We start from the raw sequence: 17,305 nt of genomic DNA, 5'->3' as shown, positions 1-17,305 counted from the left end.
TTTACGTAGCAACCATCAAGGCTGTTATGTAAATTATGGACGTATGGCCAGACACTGCTACTAGTAACTGTGCGGGCTGTAATGTAAGATGTGAATGTATGGCTAGACAATGTTACTAGTAACTGTGCAGGCTGTTATGTAAATTATAGATGTATGGTCAGACACTGTTACTAGTAACTGTGCAGGCTGTTGTGCATATTATGGATGTATGGCCAGACAATGTTACCTAGCAACCATGCAGGCTGTTGTGCATATTATGGATGTATGGCCAGACAATGTTACCTAGCAACCATGCAGGCTGTGATGTAAGGTATGGATGGATGGCCAGATACTGTTACTAGTAACTGTGAAGGCTGTTATGCATATTATGGATGTATCTCCAGACAATGTTACCTAGCAACCATGCAGGCTGTGATGTAAATTATGGATGGATGGCCAGGCAATGTTACCTAGCAACCAAGCAGGCTGTAAATTATGGATGTATGGCCAGACAATGTTACCTAGCAACCATGCTGGCTGTGATGTGAAGTACGGATGTAAGGTAAAAGAATTTTAGTGAGCATTCTGTCTTATGGCAAGTGGTCATCTGAAATTAGCAGCCAATGATGGATGGCCAGACAATGTTGCCTAGCAACCAAGCAGGCTGTAAATTATGGATGTATGGCCAGATACTGTTACTAGTAACTGTGCAGGCTGTTATGCATATTATGGATGTTCGAAGGTCCGTTACTGCATGCAGTTAACCTTGATTCACAGTTTATACGTTTCAAATGCCATGAAAAAGAGAACTATTTCCAAAATGTATCCAAGAAGGTGCATTTACAGTATTCATATAATGCACTTGGATATCTCACTGGCAAACATAACCTTACCTGCCAACTTTCAAAAAGGGAAATCCGGTAGATCGTAACACGGAAAATTTGTAACAACACCCACATGTGACGCAAAAAGGACGGCAGGGGGGAGATTATAAACAATACTAATACAATTCAAATATATGTTATGATCACCCCTGAAATTAAATACTTACACAAAGTTACATCTTGAGTGCTTATCTGTTCCCACTTAACACTGGAAACACTATCCGTGATCATATAAAACAAGGAAATTAAGAAGAATATGCCTCCCTAAAAAACTGATACATTAAAACCTCGTTAATTCATAGACGTTGGGACTCAAACATCAGATTTCGAATTACGTGATTTCGAATTAACCGCCAATTCGCAATTCAGAAGTAACAACTCTTGCCGCGTTACAAAATGTTCGAAGGTCCGTTACTGCATGCAGTTAACCTTCATTCACAGTTTATACCTTTCAAATGCCATGAAAAAAGGAACTATTTCCAAAATGTATCCAAGAAAGTGCATTTACAGTATTCAAATAATGCACTTGGATATCTCACTGGCAAACATAACCTTACGCAAAGCAAGAAAGAAAGAAAGAAAGAAAGAAAGAAAGAAAGAAAGAAAGAAAGAATGAAAAAAAGCATGATTCAAAGACGGAGAAATCTGGTTCCCATGTGCAAGTGCTTTATTAATTGGATTACTATACTGTATGCATTTTAGATGCCTTGTATTCAAACAGAAAGAACCCGATGCCCTTAAAATCGAACTTTCCTATGACTCTGTCCTTGTATGAATTCCCGCCATGGCACTTCCCTCGTACTTCAGAAATTTAAACACTTGCAGCGTCACAAAGCGTTCTAAGACCCATTAATAGATGCAATCACCTCGATTCACAGTTTAAACTTTTCAAATGCCATGGGAAGAACTATTTCCGAAATATGCCCAAGGTGCATTTACAATGTTCAAATAATGCACTTGGATAAATCACTGACAACCATAACATCATGCAACAAAAGAAAAAATCATACAATTCGAAGACGAGGAAAAATTATGCTGGTTCCCCTGTGCAAATGCATTAGATTTTGGATTTCTGTACTGTTTGCATTTTTAGATGCTTTGTACTGGCATGGAAAGTTCCTAAAGTCCTTACAACATTGTGGCTTATCGAACTTTCCTATGACGAGGGGATAAAGTTTCTTGCTTCCATGTGCATTGCAATGCACTACAATGACCCCAATCCCCGACCTATGTACGATTCCCCGGCTGGCATTTCTCCTTTAAAACCATGACCGTTTGGGCTCGCATTAAAATAAAGCAATGCAGTTTCGTCGGCAATGACAATATTGTTTGGTGCCTACGAATTTATTATATGAGCCACATTTTTTCGTCAACTGTCAGCATCGCCAGTGTTTGCGGATTCTGTTTTTTCGCGCATTGCCTGTTGCGTGATATTACGGCGTTCCTTAAAAGGTTGAATACCAAAGAATTCTGATTTCATTCAATTTAGCAATCATGAAGCACACTGTAGACCCATTGAGTGTAAGTGCAGAAGCTACCCCTCCACGTTCTGGAACGCGCGTTCTATTATGAAGCGAATAAATTTTGAGTTGAAATTACTCTGTAACATACTATTGTTTTAAACTCTAAAGGCAGTTTCGAATGAAAAGTCTGAATTTCGGTAATGGAGCCGACATTGTACTTCGAATTATGAATTATCTGTATTTCGAATTAAACAATTTAAATAACATGTAGAACTGTATCTCATGTTTCCGGGAACCAGAGCGTCTTCGAATTAGGTGAGATTTCGAATTAACCGATTTCGAATTATCAAGGTTCTACTGTAATATCCTTTCTTAGTTGAACTCCTCATGAACACCACTAAAGATACTAAATTGCTTACAAATTCGTCACACAATTCCAAGAGTTTCAGAACTACCACCAATGTTACTCATACCCACACACAAACAAAACCTTTTATAGCTGCTACGAAGCACGATACAGTTACTAAAGTTGTTATATATAAATTCACAGCCTGCTACTTTTCACAGATTTCTTTTCTTCAAAATCACAGCCTGCTACTTGTTTGGGAACATCTCATTGAATGAAGTACCAGTTGAGGTCGAACAGGTGACAAAAGCACTGTGATAATCGATAATGTGATTATCGATACATTTACCGGTCGAACTTCAAACACTGCATCTCGTATTACCAGCTGCTATCAAAAGTCAAGCAAAATCCGATTTGACCGCAGAAAGCGAAACCAAGCGCGGGTATTCAAAATCCGTACAATAACACTGTTCATCCGTACAACCGTAAAACACACAAAAAATCCATACATTTTATGGAAAAACCGGAATACTTGGCAGGTATGTGGATGGTCATGACTGAGCAGCACTTCGTTTGAAGGAGAATGCAGATTCTTTCAAAGGCTACCACATCAGCTGAACTATGGTTATTACCTATCCATTTCAACATGCTATTCTTTTCCACACCCCTGAATTTTTCCTTTTTTGCTCTCCAGTATGATCAAACTCACCAGAAATCTGTTTCAATATGTGTTTACGTATCTAATTCCTACCGTAATAATTTTTTCACATCAAAGTTGTGGGTGTAAATAAATTCATGCAGTGTATGGTAAAGTGACATTTTCTTTAGAAATGAATATAACACATGGACTTCCACGTTTCAAAGCCTAAACTTTTTTGTATTTTACATATTTTTCTTTCATGAGATTGAATGCTCCTTTCTGTAGCATTTTCAGTGTGTCTCTGTGAAATACAGTCCAGGCCCATGAGAAAATTCCTGCACCCATATCACTTCTCAGTCACAATTGCACTGATGTTACAATTTCTGGTAAATATGTTTCTATTAAATTTCTTAATTCTACTTCTTTCCTTACAATAATTCTGCAGTTAAACTAACAACTAAACATCATCTTTACTACAATTCCAGTTGCGCGCACTTTTACGACCAGTCCTTAGTCAACCCTACGTCCTTATAATCACGCTAAACAAACCTCTTAACTACCATGCACTACTGAGGTTCGAGTGAAGGCATTCATAGTGCTAATCCCTATCTCCTACACACCAATTAGGACATATTAATTTCAATCTCTGTTTCCCACATACCCACTCAATAGTCTCATGTTAATCCAGTCAGTATTCCTCTTACACCAAAGCCCACATATAACAATTTTCACTTCCTTAAACCTCTACTGTGCTGCATTAAGCATGCTCTACATACCCCTAACAACATGGTCTCTTCCGAGCTTTAGTCACAGCACTACACTAGGCATGACACGGTTGGTGCTAGCCAGTAACACATGTGCCTTTCCTTCCCAAAACATCGTGGCAATTCGCATTTATACAAAGCTATTTCTACTGAAACTATTAGTCTAAAAGGTACCTGGCATTATATTTGATGCTCAAAATGTTGTCCCTCAGCTGGGAAACATGCCTGACACCTCATAACCAGGTTTGCAGACACACCTGAGATTTTCGAAATAACTTTTGCAATGTTCTCTTGTAGTTCTTCTCCCGTGTAAGGGATGTCCACATGGATTTCTCTGTTCAGCATCTACCACAGGTAATAACCACAGGGATTTAAATTGGGAGATCTAGTGAGATAATTAACCATAGGATCTTCAAAAACTTTGCATGTTATCTCCATAATATGAACATCAGTGTGTGCCGAAGCATCATGTTACTCTTGAAGGAATAGCCTAAGAATGAGGTCCATATTTCAGTAAGCATTTATTGCTTCATAGAAAAATATATGCCCAATAATCCTGTGAGAACTTATTGTGCACCTAACTCCTGTCTTTACACTGTGAACTGGATGGACATGCTGCTGGTGAGGATATTCTGCACCCCAGTAGTGAATGTTCTGACAATTTACGTAGCCACTTCAGTGCTGCCATACTTCTTCACAAACAAATAAAATTTCTGGGCCAACATGCCCATTGTGAAAGGACTAAGCCACTAGTTAAAGTACAGAACCCTAGTGAAACTCTCAGGTCCTCTTAAATGTGGGGCAGCAGTGGGTTTGTTTAGTTTAGCTTTAACTGTTTTAATGCTTGTGGGCAGAAGTTAATGACACATTATCTTGTACAGCGAGTTGTGAAAGGGATTTTGTTGAAGATCTTTCCAAGAGAGCACCTATTCCATCAAGCTTATCCTCTCTTAAGACAGTTCATCTCCTGCATGTTTTCTTGGTAAGCATGGATCCAGCAGTGCAGAACTATTCACTAAATTATGTAGCATATTTCTATGGGGAGGGAGGATGTCACGAAATTCATGAATGAATCAAAAGTGGCACTCTCTAATAGAAGAATGATTTTTCATAACCCAACACAATGAATAAGTGCTGGTCTACTGTATTCAGCCCTCATTAAAAACACGATAAAATTTTTACTTGCAAAGAAACTGCGCCATTTCTAAGCTAACACATCAAATACACTATCAATACCACAGATAATAAATTAAACTACTGCTGTGAAGAAACCAACTTATCGCTTAATCAGTACTGCATCAACCTGCGATGAAGCAATACAATATAAAGAAAGTGTAGTTCACTTTACACACCTAATTGTAATGAGTAACCCAACAATAAATAATCTTTCTCATTACTGTTGCCTTTTACATTAATATTAATAAAAAATCATTTGCTGTTACAATTTCCATGTCATCAAGCACTTAACCCTACAACTGCGGACCGTCTTTCTGGAAGATGGTGCACTGTTTCGTCAAGTGCGATCGTCTTTCTGAGAGACGATGTCATTCTTCCGCCGTACTTATACATTCATCTTATACTTATACATTTATCTTCAATACTGAAAGTCTTTGAAACTAAACATCGGTCTGGACAAGTTTATTTAGCTGTAGAAGTGAAAGTACTTTCACATGTTCTTAGAATCAAGATGGCAGCCCGCTTTGTTGACAATTCTGAAATCAAGCGCTCGATTTTCAAAGATCTTAGTGACAATACTGATGGTGACAGTGGTTATTGATTTAATTCCGACAAGAAAATTATTCCTGAAAATAGTGAAAGTGTCAGCGAAGTACAAGGTGCCTCGGAAGTAATGGGAATTTCCGATGACCGGAATGATGTTCAAGTCGGTGCAGGTTATGTTATTATTGGCAGTACGTCAATATTTGAAGAAACCAGCGAAGGGATACGTGTAAACTGTTGATATTTTTGTAGATGGTTATAAGGAATTTGATCACAACACACGAAAGAAGAAATTCACCTAAGAAAACTAAGAAAACTAAGATAATCTGTAGGTTTAAAAATCGTTAAAAGAACTCAAAATTCGTTTTTATGAAAATTTGAGTTTTATTTTGCAAACGAAATGAAAAGTGGATAACTGTGGAGGAATACGTAAGAAAATACTTGTTCGTTTCAGAATATCATGTTTCAGAAATAAATTATCCATCACAAATTCCTTTATTTGAGCAAAATATTTCAACAGTTTCCTTTATTAAAAAAAAAAATTGAATTGCATTTTACGATAGTTAGAAATCGTGGCAATATTTTTTGTTATATATTCATTTAGATCAGTCTTTTAGCTTTCTATTGGTATATAATATGGATTTATTAGGATTAATATGTGATTACAGGCATGATTTTATTTTCATGGTGTATGTTGAGAAAAATAACTGCAGCATTGGATAGAACAACCTGCAGCAGTTCTAGGGTTAATAGCGGTAATGTCAACATCAACTTCTAAAAAATGCAATGAATATCATCTTATAAGCTTAATGATCTACCTGTTGAAATCCTCCTTGAGAATTATACATGCAAGAACAAGAAAGAAATGTGAAGACCATATCAAAGATACCCAGTTTGGATTTAGAAATGGTTATGGAACTCATGAGGCTCTATTTGGATTTACAACTCTTCTCCAAGAATGATGCCTTTGCTGGTGGGATGTAGTGTTTACAGTGCACTATGTCTTCTGGTATGAGCTAGAGCAATATTGTTACTTTCATTGATCTGTCTCAGCTTTATCCTTGGCTTTGACAAAATGAAAGTGACTGAGGTATGAGTGATGCTAGTAATGCCATTCCTTATGCAGCCAGTCCCTGCTATGAATGGTATGAAAAAGTTGCTCATAGGGTCAGTTGGTGCATGCATTTCAATGGGCTTGGCAGACTGATATGTAATAGCAACTTCTGGCTCGGTGAGGAAAGCAACGGGAAACTACCTCACTCCTCATTTCCCTAGTACGCGTCTTCAGTGACGCCTAGGCCATCTATGACAGCTGATGGCAGAACTGTTGAGGATCCAACCAGCCTCCGGGCTGAGGACTAAACATACATACACTCCAAGAATGCTGGGACCAACAGAATGATATATTTGCCTACTTCATAGATTATCAAAAAGCATTTGATAGAGTAAAACATGAACTCATCAGAATACTCCAGAAGACTGGAATTGATAGTAAGGTTATAGGAATCACTGAAAACCTCTACAGGAACCAAAAAGCTGTGGTGAAGATCGATGGTGATACATCAGACTATATGGAAATTAGGCGAGGATTTTGACAAAGCTGTTTTGTCCCCGTTATTATTCAACATCTACTTGGGAGCTGTATTTTAGGCAGTAACAAATACAGAAGTGGGAATCAAGGTCAACGGAGAATTAACACGCAGTCAGATATGCAGATGACACAAGAGTTTTTGCCAGTAGCCAACTGTACTCAGACAAGCTTAATACAGTTGGGGAAGAAATGGGTCTCACAATCAAAACTAAGAAAACTAAACTAATGGTTTTCAGTCAAGGAAGAGTTAAATCTATTCTGTAACTTAAAGGTCAACAAAACCAAAAAGTTGACAAATTTAAATACCTTGGTTGATGGATATCAGATGATTTAAACCCAGATCTCAATATTAAGACCCGTATAGAAATGGCAAGGTCAGCATTCATGAAAATGAAGCATCTACTGTGTGATGACACGTTAAACTTAAAACTGAGACAGCGCATGGTTAAATCTTAGGTTCGGTGAACTTTGCTTTACGGAGTTGAAGAATGGGCCTTAGAAAACGACAACCATAAAAAGGCTGGAAGCTCTAGAAATGTGGTTTCATAGACGAATGCTAGGAGTCTGCTGGATAGAGCAAGTCTCTAACTAACAAATATTACAGAAATCAAACTCTAAAAGAGAATTACTGATCTACATCAAATGCAAGAAAATTGCATATCTGGGGCATGTGTTATGTGGTGAAAAATATGCAGTATTACATCTCACTTTAAAGGGCAAAATCAAAGGACAGCGAGGTGCAGGCAGAAAAAAAGAATGTCATATCCCCAGAACGTTCAAGGCTGGACTGGAATACAAACCGTCACACAACTCTACTGTGTTGCTTATGATCGAAGAAAACAGTCCATACTAATCGCCAACATCTGCGAGACTGGGCAAGTCATATAGAAGAAGCAGAAGAAGGTTAACATAAGGAATACGCCTTATTATATAACTTAACTGATCTGATGCTGCCCAAAATATATTTTCATCACCAAATTTACATAAATTTTATGGAACACACCAAGGGTCAATGTTACTTTCTCATCCATAGAACAAACACCAAACATGTCACATTTAACATGGAGCCATCACACTACATTAAGAACAGACCGCTCTACTTTTTCCACCCTCCGAAACTCTGACTCTGTTGGGTTTTAAACCAAGAGCAAACAATCTGAGGGTGGAAACTATACCAATGGTCCACAGAGGGAGCTACTGTTAGGGGTTTTAAACTAAACTGTACTTACCTGTTTTCTTCTTTGCAGCATGGGACCAGGTCATTAGTTATATGGCCTTCTGAGAATATTTCCTCTTTAATGTCTGCAACAGGCTAAAGTAAGAAGTAAGAAAATTTGTTTAACAGAGCAAAGTTGTAATAAGAATTTTTAAAAATATAAAAAACAATAAACAACTGATAAGATAAAAGTCATATTTGTATAATAAAAATATAATTCATTTAACTGGAATCTACAAAAATAAAACACATCACTAATTAAAAATGGCAAACTGAAAAAGATAACAGTTACTACAGGTGAGAAAATAACGTATCTACATGAGCCAAAATTAACTAACAACATTTTTCAAAATCAAATCAAATCTCTTTATTTGCAAATGAGGTGTCTACCTCGGTGGCAAATGGTACACTAAAATACATTATTGTCAAGCACTAAATATTAAATTAACAAGAGAAGAAAATTTTTTCTATAATACAATATTATACAATTTACGCTAACAATTTTTTCTATTAAACACACAGCTCATCCTTAATAAATTTATATTGTTTACAAAATTCTACTTATAATATCTCCTGTACTACTTACAAATATAATCAACTGATATACAGTATGTGGAATTACTTCAAATGATACTATACAACTGGTATAACATTAATATTTACATTGCATTAATTTATTTACTTTTTTTTTTTTTACCCGTTCTGGATCCTAAGTAGCATAACGACCTGCTGCGTCTTAACCAGAGCCCCTTTTGCCACCACTTTTCAGAGTTCCTGAAGGGCCTTCACAGCTACCGTAGCGGTCCCAGGGCCCTCGAAGTCCCCACTGTACTTCACCCCTACAGGCAGTCCCCTACTTTGGCTGTCCAAACTCCTTAGACCAGCGGATGGAATTAATTTATTCACACACATTTTTTTATTTACAATAACCTGCACTGGTCGAATGCCCTCTAACACTTCATTTATTTTCTCTGTTGCTGTTTATTCTCTTCTTGAATATCTGTACAGATTTTGGAAAAGGATCAAACACTACCCCTGGTAAACTGTTCCACTCCTTCACGCCCTTCCCAATGAATGAAAATTTACCCCAATCGCTTCTGCTAAAATTCCTTCTAATTTTATATTTGTGGTCAGTCCTGCCGATATAATTATTTTCCAACTGAAGCCTCTCACGGATATCTCCCCATGCTTCTTCTCCTGTATAGGCTCTATATAATTCTGTAAGTCTAGTTTTCTCCCTTCTCTTACTTAAAGTTTCCCACCCAAGTTCCTGTAACATTTCTGATACACTACTCTTTCTCCTGAAATCCCCTGTTACAAATCTTGCTGCTTTCCTCTGCACACTATCTATTTCTTTTATTAGGTATTCTTGGTGAGGATCCCAAACACTGTTTGCATATTCCAATAATGGACGAACCATACTCAAGTAACATTTTTCTTTTAATTATTTGTTGCATCCTTTAAGTAGCCTCATTATGACATGTAATGATCTGTATGCTTTCCCAACAATGTCATCAATATGACCCTTCCAGTGCAAATTACTTTCAAATCTCACACCTAAGTATTTGCACTTGCCATCTTTTGGGATAACTACCTCATCCAAAGTATATTCAAATTCAGTTTTAAAGCTCCTGTTTGTAAAAGTTGTAACAGTTGATTTGCCTCCATTAACCTTCATATTATTTTCTTCAACCCATTGTTGAATACTTTCAAGGTCCCTTTGTAATTCTGAACAATCCTCAATGTTGTTTATTTCTCTATAAACAATTATGTCATGTGCATACAATCTTATTTTTGATGTTATATTGTTCCCTAAATCATTTGCGTATATTAAGAAAAGTAACGGACCGATTATACTACCCTGTGCAATTCCCTTCCAAACTTTCTCTTCCTGAGATACATTATTTCCTACTTTGACTTTCTGAACCCTTGAATTTAGAAATGCTTTTATCCAACCTGTAACCCTTACGTCCAATCCTATTCCCTCCAATTTCTTTAATAATATTCCATGTTCCACTCTATCAAAGGCTTTGGAAAGATCTATGGCTATGCAATCTAACTGACCTCCTGAATCCAACTGATCTGCTATGTCCTGCTGAAATCACACCAGTTGTGCCTCACAAGAAAATTTCTTTCTAAATCCATACTGGCTCCTCATGAACCAATTTTTATCATCACATATCCCTCTGATGTACTTTGATATTAAACTCTCCAGAATTTTACAAACTATACTGGTCAGGCTGATTGGTCTGTAGTTCTCTGGTTTCCTTTTATCACCCTTTCCTTTATAAATTGGTATTATTATAGATTCCTTCCATTCCTTTGGTATTACACTATTATTTATGACATAGTCAAAGAGAAATTTTAAATAAGGCACTATGTACCACCCCATTGTCTTTAATACCTCCCCAGTAATTTGATCACTTCCTGCTGCTTTTCCTTGCTGAAGCAGTTGGATTTCTCTGAAAATATCTTCGTTTGTGAATGAGAAGCTTCTTGTTTCCCTCTGTCTCTCTCCCTCTCTATCTTCTGTTTCGGTTTCCAACTCTTGACAATCATCTACTGAATCTCTAAATTCCCTACTAAATAGGTTTGCTTTCTCAGTATCTGTTAAATAGTGTTCACCCCCTTCTCCCACCATTGTAGGAATTTGGATTCCATTTCCTTTTTGAATCCTGATATATGAATACAGCTTTTTCCATTTCCCTTTGTGGTCATTACCCTCTTGAAGTATGCCATTCATATAATTCTCTTTTGCTTCCTTTTTCACTCTATTCAGTTCCCTCATTAGCTGTTTTCTAGTTTATCTACTCTCCCTACCCTCTTTGATTTTCCTGTTTACTATTCTACATTTTCTTTTTAATTTTCTTATTTCCCTTGTATAATAAACAGGGTCTGAGGTCATTTTACCCTTCTTATCAGGTACAAATCTCTTCTCTCCTTCCCAAATAATTCCTTTAAATTTAGCCCAAAGTGTATCCACGTTACTTCCTTTACTTATCCAACAACTGAATTGTGATTTAAGGTAAGTCCCAAATTCATCAACTTTAGTTTTTCTGTACAATTTCTTGTCCTGTGTAGCCCTCTTATTAAGCCTTTTTGGTACGAGTCCTACATCCATTATTACAGCCTTATGGTCTCCTATTCGTTCAATTACCTCAGTTTTATCAACAATTTCCCATGGTTTAACCAAGAATACATCTAGTAAGTTATTGAGACGAGTCGGTTCTTGTACTACTTGTGTAAATCCTCCCTCCCAAATTAACTTATTTGCCAGTTTCTGTTCATGGGCTTCACTTGCAGCTCCATTCCATTCAACTTCAGGCAAATTTAGATCTCCCCCAATTATTACCATATCATTATTATTGTTTTTACGAGTATAATATATTATTTTTTCAAAGATTTCCATGTCTCTTTCCTCTCTTCCAGGCCTGTATGTTCCTATAATTCCCACCTCCTTCATATTATCACAAACTAATTTTATCCCTAATATTTCATCCCTTTCATCGGTAAACCATTCATGTGAACAGTAAGTTTCCTTCACCAGAATAAACACCCCCCTCCCTTTTTATCTCCTCGGTCTCTACGATAGACTGTGTACCCTTCTGGAAATACTTCTCTATTACCCAATCCTTCTTTCAACCACGATTCCACTCCTATCACCACATCAGTCTCATAAGATTCCATCAATGTACCGAATTTTAATTGTTTATTTACTACACTTTGACAGTTTACCAAGAGCATCCTTTCTCCTATTTGTTACATAAGCCCAGAGAACTCTATCAAATGAAGCTATTTCAACATATGCCTGTACATTGCGTATTATATTCATGATGACATTACTTTCATACAAAGAGGTCTACCTATTAATGTTGCAGAGGCTAAAAGAACAAAACTTCAAAATAAACATAAAATAAATTACCTCAATGAAGATCATACCAGTGTCTTTTACATGGAAACAATAGGACAAGCAAATGGAATGATATACATTATACAGATGTCTCCAAAATGGATAAACAAGTTGGGATACACTTACTAGTGGAAAAATGCACAAAGGAAATTTCTGTTCATTAACAAATACCACATATTGCATGCACAGTTTTTCAAGCTGAACAATAAGCAATTTTGATGGCCATAGATCGTATTCAAGACACGTGAGCCTCTGTGGCTTAGGTGTAGGGTGCTGGCCTCTCACCCCTGGGTTCCATGGTTCAACTCCTGGTCAATCCATGTGAGATTTGTGCTAGACAAAGCAGAGGTGGGACAGGTTTTTCTCCAGGTTCTCTGGCTTTTGCTGTCATCTTTCATTCCAACGACACCTTCCAATATCATTTCATCACCAGTCATAACTCATTGCCCCAACAGAGTACGACATACCGTACTTCAGCATCCGGCACAATTCCTCTTCTCACTGCTAGATGGGAGCTCTAATCATTCCAGTCCTGTCCAGGTCGAATGACTGGAAACAGGATGTGTATTTTTATTTTCAGATTGTATTCAAGACAAAAAAAAAGTGACTGCGTCTACACTGTCCTCGTAGAATCCCAAGCAGCCTTAATGATCATCAAAAGAAGGCACACACTGCATCCACGCTGTTGCAATGAAAAAGGACAAACCATTCATCTAAATAAGATAATTTCAATTACGTTTTGTTGGTCAAAGGATAAACAAATCTTTAAGGGAATGAAAGCCCAGACAATCCAGCCAAAATTGCAGTGAGGTATCTAGATACTACCTCATACTTCAACTCCGTTATCAAATTGCAGGAAGTTACTGGACAATATTACACCAAAATCTGCAATGAGCATACAATACAATGACTCATACAATGCTTCTCACACTAGACTATTAATTCCCAGTATCACCAATAATCGTCAAGAATAAGACGACGATTCAGTAATGCACAAACTCTGAAAATATCCAGTGGTATACCAAAATGAGAAATATGTGGTGTATTTTTTAGATAACAAATAAGAAATAACGAAGGATGGAAGAGAGGATTTCCTTCTCCTGACGTGTTAACATTACTACAACATTCAACTTTTGGCAACACCTGGGTGATATCATATCAACAAATTAACAGGTCATATATTTTGGAATAGATTTTTCATCATGTTATGTTTATTACTGGTTTTACATCTCACCAACTAGTTCCAAGGCTTTTCAAAACATGAAGATGCCAGAATTTTGTCTCACAAGTAAATGTACTGATATGAACCTGGTATATTTCTGCACATTCCAACGACAGATTAGTGAATGAATGTGCAATCTGCATTAAGAGGCCTAGCCATCTAGTACCTTAGCTGCTCAGACCAGCAGTTTTACTTTCAAGGCGAGCAGCTACTGAACTGAAAGCTACAAACTCACAAGACTACAAGGGACTGTGGAGAAGGCAGTATCAGAGTAAAGATGGGAAATGAGAAACCCACTTCTTCTACAAAACCCTACCAGTGAATTCAGCTTCCAAACATGCAATGAAGAATTTGCATTTCTAGCACTTACATAATGATATAAATATCAAAGTATATTTGAGATATAGCAATATATTCATACATACAGACACAAGTAGAGCCATGTAACAGTCAAACTTAATCCACTGTTAAGGATTAAATTCTAATCACTATAAATTTATCTGGATTCATACTTACAGGTGATGTAATAGCAGTTTCCTCAACACAGACTGTCTCCCCTTTGATCTCTACTCCCGTGTCCATTTCACCAAGCATATGAAGTTTTAAATAGTGCAGGGGATGTAAATTATTTCCACTGAAACATGAGAGAGAAATATATTATTATTAATGTTATTGATATTTAGTCTGCCTGGTGGCCAAGAGCATTAAGGTGACAAGTCTATGACACTGTGGTTAGCAGGTTTGAGTCCCACTGATTGAAAAATGTTCAACCTCATAATGCTGGTTGGCAGGGTAGAAAATGTGGTTGTAAACAAATTGTAATCAATGGATTGCATGCCAAAAGGCTGGATTCAATCTCTCCAAACTTATCATATGGAGTGAAGGCTTATGATGCTCTTGATGGTGATTTGTCTCCAGCAAAGAGACATTAAGCCTTCAACAGTCTCTTTGCTGCAATCGACAGGAGCAGGCTATGTGCCGGTACCAGGTTTCACACTATGTCATTCGTTTCATCCCATTAACTCCATTGAGTCTGGCACCAGGAAGGGCATCCAGTCATAATGACATATTTCCAAGTTTCATCTGACCTTGTAGAGAAACAGGACAGTAGTCTTATAGGTCTGTGCTCACAGACCTATGGTCAAGAACCAGACTATGCCACTGAGTCAAAGACTGGACTGATGCAGCTCTCATAACAACCTATTCTGTGCTCCAGTGTACTTGTATTCTAACCTGTTTATTTCATTTTTCCTCTATACCACAACCAGTCCTACCTCCCTGTACTTTTGTTCAATATCAGAAAAACACATAATGGGTGTCTTGATTTTTAAGGATAAAACTTTACCAAATCATTCTCTGCATACCTACAATATCCATTATCACTTTAACTGTGACCTGGCCAATCCAAATAACTTTCAACATCTTTAGACAACACTACAGGGGACCAAATCTACTTTCTTAATTCTGCACCATTTCTTACCCATGTTTCACCTCCATGCAGTACCACGCCTCACATTTAATGTCAAGATGACAGAAGTCTTTTAGTCTGTTGAACACGGGATTCAAATTTACTAAACACCAGAACACACCTTGAAGGATATTTAAGTCAACATTGAATACAAGTTTTCCACCTAAACAAACCATGTTTTATCTCTAAAGCAGTCTTTCTCATAAGGATACCTATACATCAAGTAAAGAAAGATATCACAGGTTATTCCATCAACCTTCTGAAGGGCTGAGTCAGCAGAATACCAGCTGATACCTCAGACCTGAGTCTTTCATTTGTCTGTAAAAAAGTTTAGAAGATAAAATGTTTAACTTAACAGGGTTCGACAGAATTAAAATGTCAACAACATTGTGTTTTTATTAATTTAACTGTCAAATGAATGAAATTGTACATATTGAACTTTTTCATGAGAGTTTTGAGTCCTAACCTACATTACTTTTATACAAGCTTGCAATAGACCAAAAGCAGGCTTTATTTTACTAAACTAAACATTATGTCACAGTTAACAACATATCAAATCCATACAGGAAACAAAGTGTTTTGTTATTATGGTTAAACATTAGTAAACTCTGTGAGCGATGGGAATAAATGTTAATCCCTACAACACTCGCCCCTTTACCATTTATAAATCAACATGCTACATAATCAGAAAGAAGTCTCTGAATGTCAAACAGGAAGCATGTGTGGAGCCGCAGTATCTCCCAGCAGGCATATCCAGATACGAAACATCTCTTGTCTTTGAGTGTTGTACGGTTGTCTGAAGAGTATATTCGATTGTTCTCATCATTGTTATAAACTAATAGATGTTGACTGAGATCAGGTATAAGAGTATGCACCATCTGCAGGAGTCAAGTCTCATCCAGCAACTACTGTGTCCTTGCCACTAGGAAGATGAACAAGAGAATAGTAAGGATATACTTCGATGAGCTGAAATTCGTGAGCTAATCGATAGGCCATTTCATTAACATTGGGTCCGGAGTTGTAAGTCATGTTGGTAAGGAATGTCCATGATAGGATCTCCGCTGATGTTGGAAAATACATCTAAGAAACATGGCGTTCATAGCAGTACAAAGTAAGAATGGAATGAAGTCCAAAGCAACTTGAAAAGTTTCTCACTTCTTTATAGGTAAGTTTCTACTCCTCAGTGCAAGTGGTACTGCTTTCCAAACAACCCCACTGCATCTCTCAACTTGCCCAATACCTTGAGGATTCTATGCAGAAGTGCAACTGGTGGCTGTTCCAAGACAGGTTAGGAAAATCTTCACTTCCTGTGATATGAAAGAAAAGCTTCCATCAGAATGAATGCAGGCAGGAGTTCCATACATGAAAAACAGATACAGATTAGTAAATGATTTAGCATAATCATGGAAAATACGTCTGAACATGGAAATATGAAAGAAAATCCAGGTTATTCCTCCACCACAAAGAAAGCAATTTCTAGAGACAGTTAATCATGTCCTGTGAATTCAATATCTAATGTTCCAAAGGGTGAACTGGCTTTGATGAATTTGCCAGTTTGCTTTAGAAACTCAACTTAATACAGGTCAAGCAAGATTCTGCTATATTTTATATACTCTCTGAAGAATATGGCATGATTTTGGAACAAACCCAATGGCAAAAACATGTTACACACAGATGACACAATTTTGTGGACATGTCTTAGTGACACAACTGAAGCTACATCTGCCGAAGAGCATACTCATGTCAATGCATCTGCCACTGTATTCTCATTTCCTAGGGATATACATCAAACTTGTTAGATGAAAATTATGATTGCCACCTGTGAATCTTCTTAATTTTGTTGCCATTAACTCCAAACGTGAAGGCATGTGACTTCTGGTTGATATAAACCTGAAATATCGACCCAGCTGGTAATCCATCCATTTCTGCAGTGCTTCTACTATCGTACAGACTCCTTTTCAATGGCGGACTGGCACTGTTGAGTGTTTAAAGGAGTTCAGGAAAAGAACACTGCAGGTCATTGCAATCTAGTATGTATCGCAAAAACTGCGAAGTCTGCCACATCACTTTCTCTTGTGAACTGAATTTCTTCTCCTATGAAGT

General features: G+C 37.2%; 1 protein-coding gene across 1 annotated transcript in view; it reads right to left on the bottom strand.

Moving 5' to 3' along the window:
* Nucleotides 1-17,305, bottom strand: part of LOC136859209 (zinc finger protein 84) — an 83,372-nt gene that overhangs the window by 42,381 nt on the left and 23,686 nt on the right. Inside the window, exons 2-3 of the mRNA XM_067138682.2 lie at nt 14,251-14,368; nt 8,616-8,698 (exon numbers count right to left, since the gene is read on the bottom strand). Of these exons, the coding sequence (XP_066994783.2) occupies nt 8,616-8,698; nt 14,251-14,328 (161 nt within the window). The 5' untranslated portion in view covers nt 14,329-14,368. The remainder of the gene's footprint in view (nt 1-8,615; nt 8,699-14,250; nt 14,369-17,305) is intronic.

Source organism: Anabrus simplex, chromosome 1 (genome assembly GCF_040414725.1).
Source record: "Anabrus simplex isolate iqAnaSimp1 chromosome 1, ASM4041472v1, whole genome shotgun sequence".
NCBI lineage: Eukaryota > Metazoa > Arthropoda > Insecta > Orthoptera > Tettigoniidae > Anabrus > Anabrus simplex.
This window is presented reverse-complemented; position numbering and strand designations above follow the sequence as displayed.